The sequence below is a fragment of the Calypte anna genome, chromosome 28, assembly GCF_003957555.1.
Source record: "Calypte anna isolate BGI_N300 chromosome 28, bCalAnn1_v1.p, whole genome shotgun sequence".
Taxonomy (NCBI): Eukaryota; Metazoa; Chordata; class Aves; order Apodiformes; family Trochilidae; genus Calypte; species Calypte anna.
In genome coordinates this window covers 3,870,188-3,894,451 of record NC_044273.1, presented here as the reverse complement: position 1 = coordinate 3,894,451, position 24,264 = coordinate 3,870,188, and the positions used below count along the sequence as shown (strand labels likewise).

At 54.7% G+C, this 24,264-nt stretch overlaps 3 protein-coding genes across 9 annotated transcripts; 1 reads left to right on the top strand and 2 right to left on the bottom strand.

The window, feature by feature from the left end:
- Positions 1-309: 309 nt before the first annotated feature.
- On the bottom strand, positions 310-4,391 carry LOC103534937 (ectoderm-neural cortex protein 1). 2 transcript variants are annotated; one of them, XM_030466236.1, is made up of 3 exons: positions 4,284-4,391; positions 2,225-4,026; positions 310-888 (listed from the first exon to the last, which is right to left on the bottom strand). In XM_030466236.1, exon 2 carries the CDS (start codon positions 4,013-4,015, stop codon positions 2,246-2,248), a length of 1,770 nt encoding a protein of 589 aa, XP_030322096.1. In that variant the 5' UTR covers positions 4,016-4,026; positions 4,284-4,391; the 3' UTR covers positions 310-888; positions 2,225-2,245. The 2 variants fall into 2 exon arrangements, with proteins under 2 accessions (XP_030322096.1, XP_030322095.1); XM_030466235.1 differs by having other exon boundaries at positions 373-888; positions 4,269-4,349.
- Positions 4,392-5,187: 796 nt separating this feature from the next.
- PEX11G (peroxisomal biogenesis factor 11 gamma) lies at positions 5,188-8,302 on the bottom strand. 3 transcript variants are annotated; one of them, XM_030466324.1, is made up of 5 exons: positions 8,126-8,302; positions 7,861-8,049; positions 7,594-7,772; positions 7,018-7,068; positions 5,188-6,911 (listed from the first exon to the last, which is right to left on the bottom strand). In XM_030466324.1, the coding sequence occupies exons 1-5, from the start codon at positions 8,189-8,191 to the stop codon at positions 6,695-6,697; spliced, it is 702 nt and encodes a 233-aa protein (XP_030322184.1). In that variant the 5' UTR covers positions 8,192-8,302; the 3' UTR covers positions 5,188-6,694. The 3 variants fall into 3 exon arrangements, with proteins under 3 accessions (XP_030322184.1, XP_030322185.1, XP_030322186.1); XM_030466325.1 differs by lacking the exon at positions 7,018-7,068; XM_030466326.1 differs by lacking the exon at positions 7,018-7,068 and having other exon boundaries at positions 5,188-5,795.
- ARRDC2 (arrestin domain containing 2) lies at positions 8,280-23,480 on the top strand. 4 transcript variants are annotated; one of them, XM_030466221.1, is made up of 13 exons: positions 8,280-8,833; positions 9,288-9,391; positions 9,559-9,653; positions 9,747-9,862; positions 10,180-10,298; positions 10,463-10,646; positions 19,719-19,785; positions 19,927-20,074; positions 20,415-20,517; positions 20,802-21,058; positions 21,393-21,552; positions 21,819-21,970; positions 22,062-23,480. In XM_030466221.1, exons 1-13 carry the CDS (start codon positions 8,296-8,298, stop codon positions 22,113-22,115), a joined length of 2,097 nt encoding a protein of 698 aa, XP_030322081.1. In that variant the 5' UTR covers positions 8,280-8,295; the 3' UTR covers positions 22,116-23,480. The 4 variants fall into 4 exon arrangements, with proteins under 4 accessions (XP_030322081.1, XP_008499160.1, XP_008499159.1 ...); XM_008500938.2 differs by lacking the exons at positions 8,280-8,833; positions 9,288-9,391; positions 9,559-9,653; ... (1 more) ...; positions 10,180-10,298; positions 10,463-10,646 and adding an exon at positions 13,357-13,810; XM_008500937.2 differs by lacking the exons at positions 8,280-8,833; positions 9,288-9,391; positions 9,559-9,653; ... (1 more) ...; positions 10,180-10,298; positions 10,463-10,646 and adding an exon at positions 18,296-18,926.
- Positions 23,481-24,264: the final 784 nt, after the last annotated feature.

Genomic DNA, 24,264 nt, shown 5'->3' with positions numbered 1-24,264 from the left:
CCCTTTGGTCTTTTTGGCATGGAGAAAATCCAGCTCCATGGAGGATGACCAGGTAAGGGCAGAAAGAAGCTAAATCTTTGGAATTTTTAAGCAGGTTTGTGTGTCCTCCAAAGCTAGCAGGCAGGACAAGACCTGAGCTTTCCTTAGTCCCTTGTTACAAATATAAAGCAAGGTCTGAGCCCTCGATGGAGATTTGGGCTCAAGCAGGGAATGCTCTTTGGTGGTTTGCTAAACATTCTCTCAAGAGTAAGCTGGGAAAACTTGCAGCTAAAGCACACAGAGCAGGCAAGGGACACGAGAGGTTTCATTCAGATTTATTAAAGCAGCTCCAGGCTGAGTAATAAACACACACAACTGCTGAATAATAAAAAAAAAAGGGTACAGAACCAGCCCATGGGCAAAGTACTGTCACGTGTTAAGACATTTCAGGGAAGTGCCTCTGGTGCTGCCTGCATTCCACATCCCAGCAGGCACCAGCATGGTCCAGAGCCTGCTGCCAGTTCCATTGGAGTGTCCTCTGTCCTTCTCAGTAAATACCACTTAAAACAAAATACTCAATGTAAGAAGTAAAAAAAGAAAAAAAAAATTGTTTTCAGAAAGTTCCTCTGTTTCCTGCTCTGAGATCTCACAACTTAGATGAAAACTTGGAAACCTTTTGCTGTCTGAAGGGACAGCAGAAGCTGCCAGCCCGAGGAGGTCCCTCTGTGCATGTTCCCTCCCTGCTCTGAACAATGGGGCTTTGCAGAAGGGTTCAAAGCTGTGTTGGTGCCACCACAATCCACATGAGAGCTGGCATCCAGGACAGGTCCCAGGCTTGCTGGGAGGAGGAGGAGAAGCTCCCATGTCTTGTCTCTGGTTCCTCAGTAAAGGCAAAATCTGGTGAGAACCCTGTAATACAGAGAACAAAAGGATTGTGAGAGCAGTGTACAACAAACCCCAGAACACTCCCTGGGCCTCAGCCCCTCAAATGCTGCTGTCCTGGAGCTGCTGATTTCCCTCTCCATCCAGAAATTGTCTGTAGGTGTCACAGGATATTGTATTGTATTAAAACAGCTCACTTGGGTAGTAGGACCTCTTGGCAAAGGGAAAAGAAAAAAAAAATTAAAATCCTGCAGGGATCTGTGATTTCTTGCATCTTTCCTGCCAAGAACCTTTTAGAAAAATTTCATTCCAGTTGCAATTTTGTAACAGAAGTGGAACAGGAAAGACATGGCATGAAAGGGACACCAGAGAATAATTAGAAGTGGAGAAACCCTGTGTTTATATGTAGACAGGGTTTGTCTTACAAATGCAATTACCAACCATTCTGGGACTAAATCCCAACTTTAATCTTGTTCTGGCACCAGCTCCCAGCCCTCATGTCCCACAAGACATTTGGGTGCCACTAACAGATTAACCGTGGCACCAGGAGGAGGAGGCTGAGCTAAAAGCAGCAGCCAGGCCCCCCCCTGGCACCGCCGGGTCTATCCCAGCTCCTGTCTGTACCAGGGACACCCAATCCTCCTCCCAGCCAGCATTCCCCAAAATCTTTGCATAGGCCAAGACTCAGTGGAAAGGCTGGGATGCCAGGTTAAGTATCTTGTTATTTATACTAATCTGCCCACAGCATTTCAGCACCTAAAGAGACCTCTTTTTCTCTCTCTCTCTCTCTCTCTTGCAGGGTTTTAGATCCCAGACTCCCAGCTTGAAGCACGTTCCTGGAGCTGAGGTTGGCACAGGGTTGGTCTCTAGGACAACTCCAGTCTGGGTCTCCACCAGCATCTGCCCCTTGGGGTTTATCCCAGCACAAAATCATCAAAGCATCGTGGAATGGTCAGGTTGGATGGGGCTTTGAGCACCCTGGATTAGTGGGAGGTGTCCCTGCTCATGCAGGGGGTTGGAACTGGGTGATCTTGAAGGTCCCTTCCAACCCATTCTGTGATTTTATGAGTGTCTTAGGTTGGAAGGGACCTTAGAGATCATCTCCTCCAACCCCCCTGCCACAGACAGGGATGCCTCTCATCCAGGTTGCTCAAGGCCTTATCCAGCCTGGCCTTGAAGACTTCCAGGGAGGGGGCAGCCACAGCTTCTCTGGGCAGTCTGTTCCAGAGTCTCAGCACCCTGGTACTAAACAACTTCATCCCAAGATCAACTCTAAACCTCTTGTCCTTCAGTTTAAAGCCATTTCCCTTCATCCTATCGCTGGACATTCCGAGAAGCTCTCGCTTGACCCATGACAATTTACCTTCCAGGTTCTTCAGGTGACTCAAGCAGAAAGGTACTTCCAGGTGCTGACGAAGGCAGAGGGGATGAGGGAGTAGGGGACGGTGGTGACGCTGCGCCAGGTGTCAGAGGAGGGGTCGTAGCAGTCCAGGGTTTTGCAGCGCTGAGCCCCGCAGTAGCCTCCCACCACGTAGAGCCTGTTGCCCGAGGTGACAGCACGGCAGCTGATGCGCTTGGCGGTGACGTCCCCAAATTTGGACCACTGGTAGGTGTCACTGTGGAAGCGGTAAGCGGAGCTGGCGGAGAACTCCGTGTCCCCCCCGATGACCATGACGTGGTCGCCCACCACGGTGGCGGCCGTGTACCGCCAGGGTTGGGGACAGCTGGTGGGCACCGTCCAGCGGTTCTGCCCGGGATCAAAGCACTGCACCTTGGGCAGCTTCTCCTGGTTGGCGCTGGTGCCACCAAAAACAAACAGCTTCATCTTGGCACCCACCACGGCGGCGTTGCTGACGCCTTCTCGGAGAGGAGCCACCAAGGACCATTTGTCCAGCTGCGGGTCGTAGTGTTCCACTTGCTTGAGGGAGACGGAGGGAGAGGCCGGGAAGGCACCGCTGACGGCCGTGTGACCTCCTACCACGTACAGACAGTGGTCCAGCTCCGCTGAGCCATGGCCAAACCTTGCCACCAGCATGGGAGCAGCTTTGGCCCACTCGTCGTGGAGGGTGTCATAAACCCAAACGTCTTTGGAAGCCCCATTCTCGGAGCCTTTCCCCCCAGTGATGTACACCTTGCAGCCGATGGCGCAGGCGCTGCACTCTTTGCGAGGGCTGGGGATGTCAGCCCGGGGAATGATCTCGCTGGTTTTGTGATCCAGCACATAAATCTTGTCACACATGAAGGTCTGACCACCCAGCAGCAGCAGGGCCTGGCTGACTTTGCGGGGTCTGGCACAGCACCCAGTCACCAGGCCGTCGTTCTGCAGGATCTTCATTTTGCATCGGACGGCGTCGGCCACGATCTCCTCGCCCAGCTTGTGGCTGGTCACCAGCTTCTCACAGGCCACTTCTTTCCTCAGGTAGGACTCTGGCAGCAGCGCCAGGCGGACGGAGCGGAGCAGCTCAGGAAGATCCCCGTGGCGTTGGGGTAAATCGTAGCGGATCCAACCTATGACAGCTTCGTAGACCAAGGTCTCATCCTCTACCTCCAGCTCTTCGCTCTCCACCAGCTCCAGCAGTTTGTCCTTGGGCAGTCGGAGGAAATCTTCAGTCTTGCAGAGGGAGGTGAAGTTGGCCAAGGCCATCCTCCAGGAGAGCTCCAGCAGCCGCTGGCAGCAGTGGGCATCGGACAGCAGCAGCATGTTCAGACAGTTCCCCGGGTAGAGATTCTTCTCCAAAAAATCAGCCGAAGCGTCCCGAATATCCTGAAACTGCAACATGTCCCCAGCCTCCAGTAAGGACTCGGCGTTCTCCTCGTTAATCAGCACCCGGGCCGAGTAAGCGTAATCCAACAGCAGCTCCAGCACCTCGGGGTGGAGGGAATCGTGGAAGTTCACTTCGGCGTCTCTGCTCTCCTTCAGGCCCCCGCTGAACATGGCCTCGAAGTAGCGGCTGCAGGAGGCCAGGACGGCTCGGTGGCAGTGGAAGGTCTGGTTCCCGGCTCTCAACACCACGTCGGTGAAGAGGTGCCGCTTGCGGAGCAGGTTGAGGTGGGTGAGGAGGCTGTCGGCGTGGCCCGGTTTGTGGAAGAGATGGATGTTCATGGAGCCGGAGCTCGAGCGGGATTTGCGGTTCTCGTGGCTGCTGACCGACATGGTGCTGGAATCTGCCAGGGGGAAAACCGGAGAGTCAGCACTGAGAAAGCCCCTAGACCGGCGGGGATGCAGCAGAGGCCACGCTTGGGGGGAGCTACGGCGATGGGACGCGGGGTCCGGCCGGGAAGGGAGAGGCGGCAGCGGGGCTCGCCTTGCGCCCACCGGAGCGGGGCACCGGGCGGTCTGGGACCGAAGGGCCCCGCGGTATCCCGGGGGTCAATGAGCGCTCCCGGTGCTGCCCGCGGCTCCTTACCCCGCGATTCCGCACCTGGCCCGGGCTCTCTGCGGTTCTCCCCGCGATCCCGGTGCTCGCTCCGTTGCTCCCCGGTGTCCCGGTGCTCACTCCGGTCCCGCCGTCCGCGCCGCTCCCCGCCGCTGGCCCCGCCCCCTCGCGGCGGATCAGCCAATCAGCGCCCTCCGCTCGTTCTTTGTGAATGGTGAGGCAGAGCCGCCCCTACGCACGCGCAGCCCATTCACCTCCTCCGCGCCGGGCGGCAGCGTGGCCCCGGTTACCCCCCCCCCACACTCCTTCCGTGGCCCATCCGTCGCTCCCCCGGAACCGGTACCGCTCGTTCTTCCCGCAGCAAGGTTCGGGAAGACGAAAAAAGTGTTATCCAGCCCGGTGGTGCGGTCACCGGTTCTACAAATGGAGCCGGTCTGGGAGCCGCCATCAGCTGCTGGCTCTCCGGTGATAATCGCGACTTGCTGACACAGGGAGGTCAGGGCCGGGCCGAGCACAGCCCTGCTCAGCAAATGTTTCCCTGTGTGGGGTAAAGCAGGAGGTGAGCAGGGCTGATGGTAGCACAGAGAAGAAAAAAACCCAAAACCAAGCAGATTTAGGGAGGGTGAGGTCAGCCCTGGCTGAGGGGTTGTGTGAACATGGGCAGCAGCCACCACTGCTGCTTAAACACTGCTGGCTGGCACCAAAACAAGGTCGAGAAACTCTCAGTGACCAGATTTTGCTTTATTTTGGCACGTTTCAGAGATTTTCATGCTCCACCAGCCACCAGTTCAAGTTACTTGGTGAAGAAGGTGGCTGAAGCAAAGGCACTGAGGCTGCTTCACAGGCTGTGTAAAAAATGGTTTGGTTTTACTAACTTGACATCAGAGGTGGATGTACTGGGGGGGGTTTAATCACTACAGTCACACCTTGTCCCATGCATGTTTGGAAGGAATGGTTTAATGAAGTTCAAAGTGACAGAATCTGGTTTTTTTTATTTAAAAACACCCCCAGGAGCCACAGCAGATGGTGACAGGAGCAGAGCTACAGCTGTACCTACGCAGGACTCCCCGTGCTCAGCTTGCTCAGACACAAAGGCAGAGCAAAAAACAAGCAGTCTTTTCCCAGATAACACTTGCCCACACTCCGAGTTGTACCAAAACCTGTAAATCTGACACCAAAAGCTGAGCACAGACAGGAAGGCGTCTGCTGCAACCGAGCTGGAGCTCTGCAGGGCCAAGGTCCAGATAAACAGCAAGGACACTGCAAAGGAGAATGAGGATCAAGGCCTCAGGCTGCTCTTACAACACAGGCAGAAGGTGGTTTCCCCATGTCTGTGCCAAAAACAACACCACAAAAAAAGAGAGCAAGCGTGGTGGGTTCAATCCTGCTCCACCAGAACCCAGAGCTGGGGCAGAACCCTGTCCTGAAGGTGCTTTTCCACAGTGGGCAGTCAGGTGCTGGGAAGAATTTTGGGAGATGGAAGGCTGGAAAGAGCTTGGGAGCTGCAGCCTGCACAGCACAACTGGTTTCTGTCACCTCAGCACCGTTTGGAGCTCTCTGGAAGCAGATAAAGAACTCTTGCTGTGTTATCAGGAGGAATGATCACTCTTAAGGCCACCTTTGAAGCATTTGTCTCCTTTATTCGTGGCACCGCCTAGAAACAGAAGTGTAAAACTCATCTTGGCATCGGGTTGATTGGTCCTTTGAAAGGTGATTAGTAAAGTTGTTGCTTTCTTTAAAGAAAAATTTAAAATAATTAAAAAAAAAGAAAAAAGAAAAAAAAAAAGTCCTTTGGCTGCTGCCAGAGCCCGGTGGAAGAGCTCCACCCGCTGGCATTCCGTAAAGGCACAGACGGAGGCTTTGTTTTAACCAGGAACTCTCAACTTCCAGTGTTTCTCCTTAAAAAGAGCACACAGACAGGCAGAAAGCTTCCCAAGGCACCGTGTACAGCTGCTTCCCCCTCTCCTCCACAATGGGCACAATGTCACCACTTCACCTCTGGGCTCAAACCATCCCATGGGGAAGCTCCCACAGTACCTGGCACCTCCCTGGGGCAGAAGAGGGACAAGCACAAAGCCTGGATTTGTCCCTTGGGAGGTTTGTGTGCCACAGCTCTGGGTGTTTCTCCTCCTAGTGCTGATTTTCTGATGGTTCCTGTGACTGGAGGGTTGTGTTTGTCTTTTGGGATACAAGAAGGAAGGGTGGAAGTGCCTTTTTCCTCCTCTTTTTTTTACCAGTCCTGATTTTTCCCAACATTCACCTGAAAGATTTCTCTGATGAAGAGTGATAGAAAAATGTTAATTGCAAACAATCCTCTCTGTAATCAACATCTTGGCTCCAGTCCCAGCTGTGTGGAATTACAGCCAGTGACACCCAGGAGAGCTAAAATACACCCTGCCTCACTGAAGATGTTTTTAACCATGTGAAAATCAGGCTCTTTGAAGCTTGATTACAGTTTAATTTCCTCCTCTAGATGCTTGGTAGATACCAATCAGGGAGGATATGGTTCCCAGCAGGCCTACTAACCACGGAGGAAAGCAGCCAGCCCAAAGAAACCCAGGAGGCAGCCAGTGAATGGCATTGGAGAGATCTGCCACGTCTGCAAGGATGCTCAGAACTTCAGCCTTCACCTGGCCTTTCATCACCTCCTTTTGGCTCTGAGCTGAGGATGTCCTGTTGGAAGCAAGTGGGAGATCATTGGGAGCCCAGCAGGATTTGTGGCAGCTCCCAAACGAGGAGATCTGTCTGGGTTCAGGTTAGCCAAGGAGGGAAATCATACCCCTTGTGCTGCCTCAGCTTTCTCCTCAACTGGAACAAGACTCTCAGTGATCTGCAAAGAACAGAATTATTTCTCCTGTCACATCCAAAGCTGAGGAAGAGTTTGGAGCACAAGTGAGGAGTGGCTGAAGGAGCTGGGGTGGTTTGGCCTGGAGAAGAGGGGGCTGAGGGGAGACTGTCTTGCTCTCTGCTTCCAGGAGGTTGTAAAGTGAAGTTAAAAGTGATGGGAGGAGAGGTAATGGCCTCAAGCTGCACCAGGGCAGAGCTGGGTTGGATGTCAAGAAGAATTTCTTCATGGAAAGGGTGACCAGGGCAGAGGTGGAGTCACCATCCCTGGAGGGATTTAGGAGCAGTGTTTAGGGATAGGTCAGGTCTTGATGGGACTCAGTGATCTTGAAGGTCTTTTCCCCCCAGGGTGACCCTGTGCTCAGTGACAGGGAAGCTTTCCATGACCATTAAGCACACCCATGAGGACGAACACCCTTCTGCCCCCGAGAGGCTCCTTCATTTTCACCCGATTCCAGGGAAGCTGCTTCCTTCCCAGTTCCTCTCCCTCCCTGCCCAGCTCCAGCCTTACCTCAGGATCCCCACGAGCAGGGAAAGGGCCCAGAACACCGTGCTCAGCACCCACCACTTCCGAGATTCCCCCCGGATGATGCCCACGTCAGCTGCCCACGCCACGTGCTCGCAGGGGTAGTACAGCTGGTTGGCCAAGTTGCAGAGCACCGAGAGCCCCCGCACCAGCCCATCCTCATCCTGCAGGGAACAGGGAAGTCACACCACGGCACCTGGAGCACGGCTGGGGAGGGGGCTGGCAGTGCCCCCCGGCCTGCTCTGCGCTCACCTTAGGGCCCAACCCGTAGCCGCAGCTGTAGCTGAGCATGGCGAAGTCATCCAAGAGGCGCAGGGCCGTGCGGCAGGCGCTCAGCTGGGCCGAGGCGGCCAAGAGACCCCCGGGCAGCCCGGTCGGAGATTCCTGCGGCCCGGCCAGCGCTCCGCCCGCCAGCTGACAGCCATAGCAGAGAGCGCGCACCTGCGGAGGCACAGCCCGGTGAGAGCCCGGCGGTACCGGCAGGACATGGCCCCACCGGGCCGTTCCCGTCACTCACCACCCGGTCGCGCCCGCGGTAACTCTCGAGTGCGGCCACCAGGCCGCGGAGCGCGTCCGCCGCCATAGCAACGCTTCCGGGATGGGGCGCGGCGCGGGGCACGACGGGAAGGAGGCGGTCTCGTCGCCATGGCGACGCGGCCTAGCGGCCCGGCTGAAGCCTGTTGAGCAATGGCGGGCAGCGCCGTGGAGGGGAGCGCCGTGCCGGTTATCCCGGCCCCCTTGCAAGGGAGCGACTTCCTTAAGGCGTCCCACATCCAGCTGGGGGCTGAGCGCGGGGTGCCGGGAGGCGCCCTTCGGCCGTTGTCTCACATCCACTTTCCCCCGATCTGGGGGTTTTACAGGCCGGCCCCGGCCCCACAACCCCCCAAAGGGCAGGTGCTGAGCCGGGCTCAGGAGGACAGCGGGGAAACCTGCTCGGAAACTCGCCTGGCTTATCCAGAGAAGCCTCTCCAGCCAGTGACCCCAGCTCTGCCCCTGCAGCCGGGTGTCCGCATGCACGCAGACCCCCGCATCCGTGTCCTCAACTCGACCATGAGGGACAGCTTCCCCTGGCCCCATGGCTCCCTGCACAGACCCCCTCTGCCCACCGCCCAGAAAGACAACATTCCTTGTGGAGACAGAGAGAAAATAAAGCTCCCTCCGTCTGTTTACAGCCTCTCCTACCCAGCACCCGAGCTCCAGCCCCTGGTCAGGCCCTCACCCCAGGGTGAGCTGCTCTACAGACCCCTCCATCCCCCACAGACCTTCCCCTGGGCACCTGGGAAGTGACACTGAGCATCCAGAGCTGTTGGAACCATTTGGATATTTTACTTTTCTCTTTTTATAGCTGAGTAAAATCGATCTGATGCTCATAAGACAGGTTAATGACCTAACTGCTGCCACTTTCTCCTTTCCAGCTCTCTGCTACGCTTGCTGCCTGCTCAGCTGCTGCAGTTTTTGCACCAAAGCTGTCACCTTGTGCACCACAGCCACCTTCTGCAGCCTTACTTAACTCCCCCTGGGGTCAATTTGTTGTTTCAGTGTAAAAAAGAGATTCAGGAGTACTAAAATACTTGAAGAGGCTGGAGATTGCAGCTTCCATATCTTCTGTTTCCTCACGAGGGCAGAAAGAGCATTTTTGGAAATAACACCGTTGTTTTTTTCCTCTCTCTGTTTGGCAGGATGCTTCCCCACTATTCCAAGGAGTGCACAGCCCTCTTACAACACTTCTTACCAAGAAGCATTTAAGGGTGAATGGAATCCAACTACAAAGCCAGGTGAAAAGGTAACGGCAGGACTCTGGGGAAGACCAGGACACAGCTGAAGGGCAGCACATTCCCACACTGAAAGGTGTGGGATCTGTGAAAACCAGATGGATGGCAGGACAGAGAGGGGAAACAAAGGGATGGGGCTCTAAGTAGCTGTTCTCTAGCTCTCTTGGCTTCCCTTCAGCACGTGTCTGCCATTAAATTTGGGGATCCCAGAATCAGTGACTCCATCAGTGAGCAGAAATACTCCTACGATGCTCCCGAGAAGGGGTCGTACAGGTAAGGGGAGGAGAACATGATGGGTATCCCCAGGACCTGCTCTTTCTGATCAACTTTGCTAATTAAGCAGGTCATTAATCTGGTTTCTTGCAGAGCCTATGATAAGGAACTTGCTGCCTCCCAGGTCCACCACACCAACCTGCAGCTGGGGGATGGTTGCACCAGATTCTCCACCTCGACATCAGAGCATTTCCCAGCACACAACCCAGGTAAGGTACGGCTGTGATTCACAGGCAATGTGGACAGACCACTGCTGGGGTGTACAGTAAGTTTAATCACCAGGTTTTAGGGATCTAATTATGGATAAAGACAGTTGCACTCATAAATAGTTTTGTATTTAGGACTTTGTAGTTTTTATGTACTCGGCGTCATCCCTGTGAGGCTGTTTCACCCCCACTCCACTTTCCCAGAAGGTTCAGTAGCTGAATTAGTTCCTGTGACTTCTTGCACGAGGGGAAGGCTTCTGTAGCTGTGAACTGTTCAGACACTGGAGTGCTCTGACATCCTTCATTCTCACTCTTCCCAGAGCCTGTCACTATTGTCCATCCAGACAAATACGCCTCATCCATCCCCAGAGGTGATGAAGATCCTGAGAGAATTCAGGCCTTGGCAAGAACGACTACAACACAGCTCTCCTACCCCAAGGTTTGTTCTCAGCTCTGCTGTGCAGGTGTTTCTCTGCTGGAGACCTCTCTGGTTTTATGTACACCACTCAAACTGATGCTGCTGGCCCTTCTCCCTGCTCTGGGCTGTGTAACAAGGTGCCTTTCCCAGTCTGTTGCTGTGCAAGCAGCTCTTGTCTTCTCCAGCCTGACAGGTACAACCTCACACCAAAGCCACAGGGACATCAAAGCAGCATCTGCCTGGGTGACAAACACTCCTGTTTCTTCAGCACAACACAACAGGCAGACTACAGCCCCCCTGAGCAGAGCCAGAGGGTGACAGCAGACAGCAAGAGCCACCACGAGAGCCACATCCCCTTCAACTACCACAGTAAGGCCCCGTTGCTCAGGATGTTGTGGTGCCAGGCAGAGCCTGCTGGGGTTCTCCTACCTCTGTGCAAGGGACAGTGGTGCCTGGTGCTCTGGGACATTCCCTGCAATGTGCAGTGTATTCAGGTGCCATAAATGATTTCTGGGACGTGATCCAGTGGCCTGATCTTTTCCCCTTGTTTTTAGAAGTTGTTTTGCTTTTGGATTTGGGAGGAAGGAGAGGATTTTGATCCAAAGCTGTGCTTGTGCAGCCTCAGGAAGGGATGTGGTTAGAGCTGGTGGTGGAAAGCATTACCATAATCCTCCTCTGACGTGCCTTCCTGTTTCTGGTGGCCAGCACTCTGCTGCTGAGCAAGGTCCCTTCCTACAGTGTTTTCTGGTTTTAAGCCATGTGTTTGACTAAATGTGGAACAGATCACAGTTGAATTGGTCTTTCCCTTGGCCCCAGACTTCTGGAGCAGCTCCATAACTAGCATATGGAGTGATATTCCTGTAAGTGCTGTGTGGGTTTCTTGGGTTGGTTTTTTTCCATTTACCTCCTCACCCTGAGAATTGTTTTCTGCCTGGGCCAAGGCTTGCAGCAAAGTGCTGATAGCAAAGCCTGTCTTGTGCTCTTCAGATTTGTGAGTGCAAATCAAACTGCAAAGATTTCCTGGCTTGGATTTACTTTTTATTTCACTTCCATCTGTCAGCAGATGAAAGTCCTGTCACCACCACACAGGCCATGCTGGTCCCACACAGACTGCAGAAACAACAGCTCTCTGAAGATGTGCTACAGCAGGTACAGCCTGAATTTGGATTTACCACGGGGAGGACTGGGGAAGCAGGATTATACCAAGGAAAGCATCATCAGTTTTGGTGTGTGCCCTTGAGCCACGTGAGAAGGGACAGCCACACATCAAATCCTCTCTGCAAGTAACTGCTCTCTGGGGAGCAGAGTAGTAGCTGAGAAAAATCATTGAAAAGAGCAGGAGGACAGAAAACCAAGCCCCTAAGCCAAGGAACATTGGAGGGAGGGGGAAGGGGATTCTGGTCCCCTGCAGAGGGTTGGAAGAGAAAAACTGGCATGGCTAGAGGCATGCAGACAGGGTAAATTCATGTCAGGGAGCCACCCAGGGCTCACATGTAGGAGCTGCCAGATGCCCTGTTGCCACCTGCCTCTTCCTCAGCCCTGTCCCCATCTGCTGGAAGCTCTTCTCTCTCCTCAGATCAAATGTTCACACCTGGGGCTGCCCTGGAAGACTCAAGGCCTCTTCAGGACAGAGCACAAAGATGAGTTCACCCCCAAGTACAGAGGACCAGCAGAAATCCAAAAGGGAGACTGCCAAGTGAGCTGTGTCCCACTGGGGACCCTGAAAAGATATTGTCCCCAGAGGAAAGTGCACTTTGCCCCTTGATCTTCTCCCTTCTTTGATGACCATCCAGAACTTGTTGCACTGTGGACTGTTGTGTTACCTGTTGGCCATCCTGGTGCCTTGCTCTTGGCTCCTGTGTGTGTTCTTACAGGGAATGTTTATTTCACAAGTTGAACAAGGACACAAACAGGTGTTGTGACAGCAAAAATAAACACTGGGGCATTAGCCAAAGACCCAGGTGACACATCTCTGGTTTGTGAGACCCACTGGGTGCCTCTCAGCAGGCCCTGGGGTTGGAGGAAGCAGGAGGGACAGGGGAAAGCTCAGAGATGAGAAGCAAAGGGAGAGGCACTGTCAGGGCTGGAATATTCCCTTCTTTTTTGTTTGGATTTTGGTGTCAAGGCCTGAAACCAAAGGTCAGTGAGCAGCCGGGCAGCGTGGCAGCTCTACCCCAGCTTCTGATGACTGGGCTGTTTTCCTGGAGGTGAGCCTTTTATTTTTGTTGGTTGATAACTCACGTGAGTCTCCTGAATGCTGAGCTTGCACTCCCTCTGGGATAGAGGGATTTTGAAGAGGGATCAGGCTGGGGGCAAAGGGAGCAGGATCAGCCACTGCTGCTGCTTCATGAGCTCCTCTCAGCCTCTTGAAGCTGATGGGTTCAGTTCACAGGAGTCTGGCTGCACCCACAACCCTCCCCTCTTTCCTCTTGGCATGTGATTCTCTCAGGAAAAGGACAGTTCTTGGTGAAAGCAGCCAGATACTCAAGTCTTGCAAATCCACACAGGAGCCTCACCTCACTGCCTGGCAACAGGTTCACTGCAAACACTTCCATTTAAACACCCTGGCTGCATCATCTGGGACAGTGACAGGGACTTGCCTCTGCTACAAGGCCACTCCATTACTTTGATGCCACCCTGAGGTGGCACTGCCACCTGTGCCACCCCTCAGGAGTAGATGGTGAACATCACCTGCTGGTGACACCAGTGGCTGGATGGCCCCTGTGATCCTCCACTTTCTTTCCCACGTGGATTTCAACGTGACATGCAGACACAGGAAGTAAAACTGGCTTTTGGGATGAGAGCCTTTCCTTTCTGAACTCCTTTTCCAGCAATGTCCCCGGAATACCTGACCAGGGAAGCCAAACAGCCTTCCTTTGATTCCCCACAGTGACGTGGAAATCTGCTGGCATGACATCCCCTCCCTGCTACGGAGCCACCAGCACGTCCCACTTGTACCCTGACAGTGCCTGTGACTCAGAGATAAGATGAACTCACGTTATTTCTCCATTGGCTTTTAAAAAAAAAAAAAAGACAAACCCCACGTCACTCATCTCCACGGGCCCGTCCCGGCGTCAGCCTCACGTGCATGAGGTCAACACCAAAGCATCGCCACCAAAACCAGGGCTGAGGCCAACCCTGGCCAGGATTAGACCCACAGGGTTGGGCCAGGGAAGGGGTTGGGATAAATTAGAGGGGTTGGGATAAATTAGGGGTTTCTCTACTGCAGCCTTTGCTCTTTCCTCCTTTCCCTGGAGGACCTTCAGGGCTGGAAGCGATGCAGCGCCCAGGATGGCTGCGGAGTTTGTCGGTGGAGTTGGAGCAGGAGGGAGCCTGGGGCAGTGGGGAGCTGCTGAGGGGCCACGTCAGGCTGGAGCTGCGTGGGACCCTGAGCATCAGGGCCCTGGAAGTGTTGGCTCAGGGTCGTGCCACAGTTCACTGGTTGGAGAGCCTCAGCGTGGGGCTCAACACCGTCTACAGGGACTACACAGCCTACCAGACCTTCCTGCACCGTCGCTCCTGGCTCATCCCCGGTAAGCTCTGCTGCAGGGTGCTGGGGTGGGACCCCCCTGGGCTGCTGGTGTCCCCTCCAGGAGGATCCCTCCAGGTCCAGGAGAACATCTGCCCTAGGCAGTGTTGTCCTTCAGGAGACCTCGGCTTTGCCAAGGGTCTCCCTGCTGCTGGTTTTGAGGAGGTTGCCTGCAAGCTGGGGGCTGGGGGGCATGAGAGCCTTGTGGGTTTTGGTCTGTTTGCCCAGGGAAGTGCAAACAGAAGTGTCTGTTCACAAGTGTGGAAAGAGCACTTAGGAGTTCAGTAAATATTTGGGTTTGGTTTCCTGACGCCGGACCCGTGTGCCCAGCTGGCCCGTTGCTTACCTCTGCTTCTTGAATTCCTTGTGCTCTTGGGATGAAATGATCCAGAGCTGAGGGACATGGGACATCACAGCCATCCCTCCCCCCAGTAACTTTGTCTTTCCTGATGAAAATGCCTGGCTTTTACCCTCCCCTCCAATGGCAGTGTTACAAACACAGCTCTGTGGCTTTTTCTCCTCCTTGTCCTGATTTTGATGACCTTGGTATGGCCTGTGTGACAGTGCCAACCCTGCCCTGGAAGTGGCCATGGGACATCACTCACACTGAGGTTATTTAATTGTGTAGCTTAGAAAGTGGTGCCAGCCCTAGCTGGCAGACAGAGTGGTTGCAGAAGGAAATGAGTGGTGGAATGAGGACCTGAGCTGCCTTCCTGGAGGTGTTCCCATCTCTAGACTGCACTGGAGGGCCTTATCCTCCATTTCTGGATGACTTTACCTTGCCATCTGCTCCAAACACTTGCATTATTCTGGAGTTTCTGTCTTTTGGCTGTGGCTCTTCCCTGCTGTGCCTAAGGATGCTCCCTTTGCCATTGCAATTACAATGAAGGACACGGGACAAGCCCTTGCCCTGAGCTCCAGCAGAGAAGGTCCTGAGCACTTGGAATGTTTGGGGGATGTCCACATAAGCTGTAAGGTCACAGGGTGAGTTTTATTCCCCATTATCCTTGCAGTGAGTGCCTATAGGGAAACCACAAGCTGCCATGAGCACCTTTGGATTGTGCTGCTGGGATTGTGGTAGGACAGGAGCCCCTGGAGCCATCTGGAGAAAGGTCCTCAGCCAGGAGGAACCGTATCTTCACCAGCACCCTGCACTCCTGGGGCTTAGAGCTGGTGGTTTCTGTCCCTTACCCTGCACTGGAGGAGTTGAACCTTCCTGATGCCATCCTCTCATGCCACCATACCAAAACCCCAGTGACTTCTCTCTCCTTGCTGCTTCTCCATGAGCTCAAGCGTGTCTGCTTGTTGTTTGAAAAACGCAGGGGTTTGCCATGGAAACGAGGCAGCAGAGGAGGGAAGGGAGGCAGAGATAAGAGCTCTCCCTTCTGCTCCCCCCTTGGCTTTATCTGCAGTTTCCTGGCAGGGTGCTGAGCGCTGGCACCACTGGGTGCTGTGCTGCAAGACAAGAAACAAGAGGGGCAGAAGGATGTTCAGACTGCATGGCAGAGCCATTCCGTGGGCCTTTAGGGGGAGATTTAGGCTAAAATGTAAGGAAGAAATTCTTTGGTATAAGAGGAATGAGCCCCTGGCCCAGGCTGCCCAGAGAAGCTGTGGCTGCCCCATCCCTGGAAGGTGAAGGTTGGGATGGAGCATCCTGGGCTGGTGGGAGGTGTCCCTGCCCATGGCAGGGGGTGGCACTGGGTGAGCTTTAAGGTCCCTTCCAACCCAAACCATTCCATGAGTCCATGAAATTGTGTAATCATTTCAGGGAGCAGGAAAAGAGGAAAAGATTTGAGTTTAATGGGCAAGGACAAGGCAGGCCCTGGGCTCTTCTGGAGTTGCAAGAGAGCCCTAGGAAAAAGAAATGCTTTTTGTGCAGTGCTTCTTTCTGTCCCAGGATCCCACAACACCTCCCAGAGGCCTGGAATCCTGCCCTGGTAAGGGGCAAACCTCTGGATGCCATTTTATTTTTATGGAGATAACCAGGAGAGTTGGAGCATGTGGGTAAGAGCACATCTTGTCCCCTCGTGGGGTGGACTTGACCAACACCTTAATCCTTGCACACAACACTCCCAGATCCTGCAGGGATGGAAGGTTGGTACACAAGTGTGAGCTTCTGCAAGGCTCCTTCATGGTCCCATCTTGTCCCCATTTTGGGTCAGGGTACAGCTGCTCTCTCACCTTGTTACTTCTTGCATTCTCCTCTCTCTGGCTTTCCAGGACCCTTTTTGTGGCTCCAGGGCCAGTGGGAAGAACCCACCAGGTCCCAGCAGTGGTGTCAGTTGCTCTTGAGACCACATCTTAAGCCTGGCCAGACTCTAGATGGGGCTGAAGAGTTGGAGATCTTTTCTGCACCAGCCTGGCCTGGGTGTTAAGTTGGGATTGGGAACCCAGGAGCATTCTGGAATGGAAAGCTCTTGGAGGAGACTTCCTCCTGGTTCTGGGGTCCCAAAGAGGTCAGAGAGGGTTTTCCCATCCCACATGGAAGAAACAAGAGGTGGCTGTGGACATCTCATGAAGCTGACACAGGATATTCTGGTCCCATGGGCAGGGTGCAGGATTCTGGTCCCATGCCAAGTGCAGGATGGAGCTGCCTGGGTCTGCCCAAGACTCCATCTCCTCTTGAGACCCCCCCCACCTCTAATGTCACCATGGATCTCTGGGGGGACACCAGGCACCTTCCCAGAGCTGGCATCACCCCTAAACTCCTGTGACATGCTTGCCTTCCTCCTCTCCCATTGTTGTTGGGTTCCCTTCCCAGGGTTCATGTTTGCTTGTGGCAACAAATGGTCACGTACACAAACCCAAACCCCGTCCCCATCCCTCGGGGAAGGAGACAAATAATCCCAGTCAGCCCTTGGTGACAACTCAAGCTTTGCAAGGCTTCAGCCCAGCTCATTTTCGGTGACTGAGATCAACCCCACTCAGCACAGCAGATCCTGCCCAGCATGGCTGGGAGCAACTCAAAAAAATCCTCAACATTTCAGTGGCCAAATTCCAAGTAACATTTTTTGAAGGCCTCTTTTGTCTTGTCTCCAGCCTGTGCATGGGGTGGAGAGCTTTGGTGCTCCACAGCTGTGACAATCAGGATGAAAGTGGAGGTTTCTAAAGTTCCATTAACCCTTTTGGGGCAGGGGTAGATCCCTTTCTCCTCTCGTTGCCAACATCTCATCAGCACTGGTGTGGCCAGCAGGACCAGGGCAGGGATGGTGCTCCTGTGCTGGGCACTGACGAGGCCACACCTTGAATCTTGGGATCAATTTTGGGCCCCTCATGACAAGAAGGACTGGAGCATGTCCAGAGAAGAGCAACGAAGCTGGGGAAAGATCTGGAGAACAAAGAGAAGGGTCTGGAGAACTTCTGAGGAGCAGCTGAGGAACCTGGGGGTGTTGATCCTGGAGCAAAGGAGGCTGAGGAGAGAGCTTGTGGCTCTCTGCAACCCCCTGAGAGGAGGTTGGAGCTTCTGCTCCCAAGGAACAAGCAACAGGACAAGAGGAAAGAGCCTCAAGTTGTGCAAGGGGAGGTTTAGATTGGAGAGGAGAAGAAACTTCTTCACTGGCAGGGTTATCAAACACAGAAACAGACTGCCCAGAGAGGGGGTGGAATCCCCATCCCTGGAGGTGTTCAGAAGCTGTGGAATGTGGTGCTGAGGGCCATGGATTAGCACCACGGGCAGAGCTGGGTGAATGGTTGGTAGAGTTGGGTTATGGTTGGACTTCCATGACCTTAAAAGTCATTTCCAACCAGAACAATTCTATGATTGCTTCTGTGCTCTTGGGGCACTGCTTGTGGTGATGCCCACCCTGGGAATCATCAATTTGGGTGCTTTTACCCCAGTGCCACCCCCCAACCCGTGCCCTCCCCCCACAGGAATGATTTTCTCCTGGGCTTTGATTTGCTCCTGGGATTTGAAGCCACTCCATGCAAACTTTGGCACGAGGTGCTGGAAAACCAGCACTGGCCTGGTTAACAACCTGCCTGCCTCCCTCTGGGGTTGCACAAGCTGAACCAGAGCCAGGCCTTGATTTCTTAGAAGTAAGGGAAGCCGTGTCCCAGACCAGCTTTTCCTTCCTGTGCCAGTTGGCCACGTCGGGAGCCCAGATCCAGTTGCAGCCTGTTCAGAATCCTGGGAAAGGAAGGATGTAGCTGAGATGGGACAGCAGCACGGGAGGGTGGCGTGGGGGGGTTCAGGGTGTGGGGCACTGAGCAATGGGTGGTGATGGGAGCGCTCACATGCCTGTGCCCTGCGTGGTGACCCTGGGGCTGCTCAGGTCCTGGTCCCCTGGGACACGTTCGTGTGGGTGGCACAGTCCAGACACCTCCTGGGGTGGCAGGAGGACCATGCTGGGATGGGATAGGCACCAGTCAGGGCTATGGGTGGGATGGGACAGCAGGATGGGGGTGTTTGGGGGACCAACAGTGTCCCCTGTGTGGTCACCAAAGGCTGATCCTTCTTGGGGACACATTCCAGCGGATGCCACTATCCAGACACCCCTGGGGGTGACATCAAGGTGTGAAGGGAGACGCTGGGATGGGACACGCACCCTTAGGAGCCATCACCCTCCCACTCCTTCCCGCCTCCGTGGGTTGCGTGGGCCTCCTGTGGGTGACCCACGGAGCCGAAGAGGTGCGGGGGGCCGTCCTGCACATGCTCCATGCCTTGTTTTGCAGAGCCCGATGGGGCCGCCCCGTCCCGTCCCGCCCCGCCCCACCGGGGCCGCCCCCGGGAGCTCCGGTCGCTTAAAACCAGCGGCGGGCGGGGAGAGGTTGAAGTCGGGAGGTTTTGGGGGTTTTGTGGTTTCGGGGTTTTTTTTTGTTTTGTTTTTTTTGTTGTTTCCTCGCCATGATTTTCGATCGTTTGAAACGTTTTGTAATCGTGCTAGAAGGTACGGAAAGGGATGGTCCGGTTGGCTTTAATCCCGGGCAAACGGTGTCGGGGAGGGTGGTGCTGGAGCTGGCGGCGGCAGCGAGGCTCGGAGCCCTGAGGCTGCGGGCGATGGGCGCTGCCCGCGTTCACTGGACCGAATCCCGCAGCGCTGGCTCCAGCACAGCCTACACGCAAAGCTACAGCGACCGGGTGGAGTTTCTTAATCATCACGACACGTTGGTGGCACCCACAGGTACGGCACCCATGGGGGGTGGCTCCAGGAGTAGGGGCGTGGGTGCACCAGAGACCGCGGGGGGTGAATATTGGGGTGTATGGGGCAGCTTTGGACCCCCTTGGCTGCTGATAATCTACCCCCCCCTACCCCCCCACGGCTGAAATCTGGGTGCCTTGGAACACCCCCTGGCTGCTGGGTGCATGAAAACCCCCGGTTGAAATCAGGGTGCATGGGACACTTAGAGCAGGGGGTGCTGCAGACACCCCAGCTGTCTGAAACCTGGGTGTGTGGGACACCCAGCTTCTGGGTGCATGAAACCCCTCGGCTGAAATCTGGGTGTCTGAGACACCCTGCCTGAAATTTGGGTGCATGATACCCCCCTCTCAAGCTGAAATCTGGGTGCCTAGGTGCCCTAGGATCTGGGCAGGATGGGGTCTGGGTGCATGTGCAGGCAGGATGGGGGTGCAAACCCTGGGGGTGTCTATAGGGTGAGCAGAGCCCACCCAGGGAAGCTGCCCAGGTCGTACATGCTTGGGGACACGTGGAGAGCAGAGAGGACCTGGCACCCTGCTCTGGTGTCACAGCTGTGTCACTGCTGCTGCAGCCAGACCCTGACAGAAATATTCCTGTGCCATCCCACTGCTCTTTTGCTGGGTGCTGTACATCCTGGGTATGTTTTGGGGTGCTGTACATCCTGGGTACCTTTTTTTTTTGGGTACTGTACCAGGGGGTACTGTGCAGCCACCGATTTTCCCGGGGAGGAAGATCTGGAGGAGGGAAATAATCTTCAGGAATCTGTTTTGCCCACAGACAATGGTGAAGTCACCATCCTGCAGGCGGGGAGGCACGAGTTCCCCTTCACCTTCCAGCTCCCTGAGTAAGTGGACATCTTTTTGTTACCCTGATACAAAGTGGGTGCCTCTTGGTGACCGATACAGACCCTGGGAGCTCAAAGACCACCTCAGAACCCACCTTCAGGCAGAGAAACCTTTCTCATTTGCTCCTTGCTCCTCCCCAGGACCCTGGCCACCTCCTTCGAGGGGAAGCACGGCAGTGTGCGCTACTGGGTGAAAGCCAAACTGCACAGACCCTGGGCAACAGTCAAGAAGGTGAAGAAGGAGTTCACAGTGATTGAACCCATCGACATCAACACACCTGCACTGCTGGTGAGCTCCTCCTGCTCCACCTCAGGGCAACAAGACCCAAAACTGCCCCGGGAAGCCCAGGGGGAAGGTGTCTGCCCCTGCTCGGGCATTGCAGCGCAGGGTTGGGTTTCAGATAGAATATTTGTCCCCTGTAATTGTGCCCTCTGGTGTTCCCAGGGCTGGGCAGAGATCATCCGATGCTCTTGAGTTTTTGAAGACTTTCATGTATTGCAACAACATCTTGCATCAGATCCTGAAGCTGTTGCTGATGTTCCCCTGGCAGGTTCTCAGTGCCAGGGAGGTGCTTGCTTTCAGTTTCATCCTTTGTTACAAAATACTTGAAATATTTCCTTTTCTTCAGGCTCCCCAGGCTGGTGCTAAGGAGAAACTTGCTCGTGCTTGGTACTGCAACCGTGGCCAGGTTTCTGTGACTGCCAAGATTGACCGAAAAGGCTACACCCCAGGTGAGCCACCTCTGGAGGGTGGGGGAGTAGACCCCAGCAGAAGGGCTTTGGGTTCAGTGTGTTCTTGGGGTCACTTTTTGGGGTCACTGGGCTCTTGAATTTTGGCACAAAAATCAGTGGGAGCACTTTAGTGTGTCCACGTGCCGCGGGCAGCCTCTTGGGGACAGGCTCCAAAACCAGACAGAAAGCATCAGCAACATTGGTGATCCCCTGCAGGAGCTGCTTGGGGTAGGACCGGGCTCCTTTTCCCCTCTTCCATCATCCCTGTTTGTGTCTTTTGGCAGGCGAGGTCATCCCTATCTTTGCTGAGATCGACAACGGCACAAGCCGAGCGGTGGTGCCCAAGGCGGCCATCGTCCAGACTCAGACCTTCATCGCTCGGGGCACCAAGAAGCAGAAGAAAGCAGTGGTGACCACCATTGTGGGTGACTCCATCGCAGCTGGGAAGAGGGAAGTGTGGCACGGGCGGGCCCTGAAGATCCCCCCAGTGGGTCCATCTATCCTCCAGTGCCGCATCATCCAGGTGGAATATTCCCTGAAGGTGAGGGGACCTCCCTAGGAGCATTGCTCAGTGCACGGTTGGTGCTTCCCTTCCTCTCCCTTTCCATCCCACTGCCAGAATTGCTTGCCTCATCCCTGGCAGTGTTGAAGGTCAGGTTGGATGGGGTTTGGAGCAACCTGGTCTAGTGGAAGGTGTCCCTGCCCATGCCAGGAGGGTTGGAACTGGATGAGCTTGAAGGTCCCTCCAACACAAACCCTTCAATAATGATTCCATGCAAAAAATCCCTCCTAGCCAGTGCTTTGGGGACATACCTGCCCCTCCAGCCTGGGGGAAACACCACCAGTAAAGCTTCCCTGCTGTCTCCTGTCTGCAGGTTTGTGTGGATATTCCTGGGACGTCCAAGCTGCTCCTTGAACTGCCACTTGTCATTGGAACCATCCCCCTCCATCCCTTCGGGAGCCGCACATCCAGCGTCAGCAGCCAGTACAGCGTCAACCTGGACTGGCTCAGCACCATCCCGGAGCAGCCAGAGGGTGAGCCTCTCCCTCCCCTGGGAGCTGTCTGGATGCTGCACCCTTCTGTGGGCAGAGAGGGTCGGAGCAAATTCTCAACCTCCTCTCTTGCTCCAGGACCAGCTTTTGCTTTTTTAACTTAATTTTTTGGGGGGGTTGTGGTGCTGCATCTCCTGGGTTCCTTCCCCATCGAATTGGGAGGGTTGGGGAAATGGTGGATTTGAGGCTTTTTTCTGTCTCCTATGTATGGAGTTTGCTGTTCCCTGAGGGTTCTCTCCTCCCTTCAGCTCCTCCTGAATACTCAGCAGTCGTGTCCAGCCCAGAGGCCGAGCAGAGCCTGGCCCCGCCGTGCCGCAGCGAACTCGGTGGCATCCTGGAAGGTCCTTTCTTTGCCTACATCCAGGAATTTCGCTTCCGACCACCTCCTCTGTATTCAGAGGTACCAAATCCCCCTGGGCTGGGTGGGCTGGTGAGACCAGGCTGGGATGTTCTCACTTCTGAAGTTCTTGACTCTCAACTTGGCTTTGCAGATCGATCCCAACCCCCCTTCAGCTGACATCCGTCCGCGCTGCATGACCTGTTGAGAGAAGAGCCTGGGATGTGGTTGTCAGTGTGGTGACATCCCCTTGGGATATCAGGGGTGACATCCCCTTGGGATGAAAGCTTTCACCCTTGCAGCACTTTGGGCTGGAAATGGGTTCTATGGTGGCTGCGAAGCTCCCGCAGTGCCGAGCCCCCCCGGCTCTGTCCACCGTGCTCAGCTCCTCTTGTGACTGTCCCACGGGTTGACACCCAGCTTGGTGTCAAGGACTTGTGCATGGGAGGAGAAGATGTGGGACCCCGTGGTGTGGAGCAGCTCTGCGTGTGCTTGGGCAGGAGGAGAAAGGTCAAGAACTGCCCCAGGGTTTCGGGGTACAAAGAGGAGGAGGTTTGTTCTCCCCTCACCCGCAGGAGCTGTGCTCTGGTCACTCCTGGAGTGGAAAACAGGAGCTTGGAGGTATTTCTTGGAATTTCTTGAGAATATTTTAATCTGCTGGGGTTTGAGTCCTGTGGGGAGGCAGGTGCAGCCCTTCTGCTGCAGCAGCTCACCAGGATTGCAGTTCCCTAAGGAAATCAAAAGCTTTTTTCTGGCCAGATGAAGCAGGGACTTCATCCACTGCTGATAACCTTTGCCACGAGCCTGGTGATGCCTCCAGGGGGAATGATTTGGGGTAGTGTACCAAAACTCAGGGCTCCCTTGGGCTGTTTTAAGGGCCGAGGACTTGGGGAATGGATTTATGAGCCCACAGCAGCATTTTGGTGCTATTTACCAAGAACAAGAAAGCTGATTCCTGTGTGTCAGCACCAAACCTGCCCAATGTGCTGAGGTGTCCACCACAATGAGGCTGAAAACCCTTACCCCCAGCTTCATGGTACTGCCACAGGGGGTTGGAACTGTGGGTCTGGCATCTCCTTGGTGGCCAAGGAGATGGGAAGGAAGCCTGTTCAGAGGCTGGTGGCTTCCACAAATGCTGATGGGAGATGTGGAGTTGAAATGGAGTCCGTCAGGGTCAGGAGTCCAGCATGGGCTTGCTCCTTAACCCCTAGAGGAGTCAGTGGCCTCAGTGTGGTGGTGACACAGCAGCAACCTGTGCTCACTGGGGTGGGAACCAGTGAGCTGGGTGTTGGAGCAAGGACTGCTTGAGCATGCCAGGGGCTCTGCAGAATTTGGGTGCTGAGGACCTTTGCATTCCCTCACTGAGCAAACCCTCCCCAGGTGTGACCAAAGCCGAGACCGTAGAGTCCACGCTGGGGCCGTGCTCCCTGGGGGTTGCTCAGATGATTTTTGGTTTTATTTTATTTTTTGTATTTGTGAACACTTTTGTAACGACCACTCTTGTCTCTGATGAGTCTTTTTGTACCACTTTTTGTTGGGGAACTTTTGTTGGAAATAAATTCTTTCAACCCAGCTGTTGCCAGATGTTGCCTGGCGCTCTCTTTCTGCTTCCCCTTCTCCAGAGCCGTGCAGCTCACGTGGCAGCTGGGATCTCAGGATCTCAGAGCAGGAACACTCTCTCCTCTCTCTTCACGGCCCCACAGGCACCCAGTTCCACCCTGCGCCCAGTCCCACACTGCACTGGGATTAACTGGGCCCCTCAACCAGCTCTGCTTCTCAGCAGGATTCAACCCCCCTGGAGCCCCCTGCCCTGCCTGGGTGTTGGGCTCCTCCAGTGTGTGCCCAGAGCAATGCTCTAGCTCCCAACACCCCCATGCTGGTTTGGCCCCTTCCCCATCCTTGGCTCAGCAGGCTCCTGAGCAATCCTCTTGTATTTTTCCACTCTCACTCCCTGTTTGTGTCCAGGGTGCTGGAGATTCACTCTTCTCCATCCCAAGAACCTGGCAGGGACCCGGAAAGTCCAACTGGGAGCTGGGACACTCCTGTGGTGGCTCCATCATTCCCCAAGAGGATTTGGATCAGCCTCAGCATGCCAGCAACGTGCAGGAAGAGCAGGAGCTCCTTCACCTGCTCCCCAGGGCTGGGATTTGATTTGAATGGTGCTGCCATGCTCCTCATCTCTGCCGAGCCCTGCAAACCTTGGCACATGCAGAGCAGGGGTTGAGTCAGAGTTTGAGTTCTGCCTCTCCAGCCCATGCTGTTTAAAAATGTTGCTGCTGGAATGTGATTTTATTTTTTTTTCCCCCCTTTTTTTGTTTTGCTTTTTTTTTTTTTTTTTTTTTTTGGTGCTGTTTACT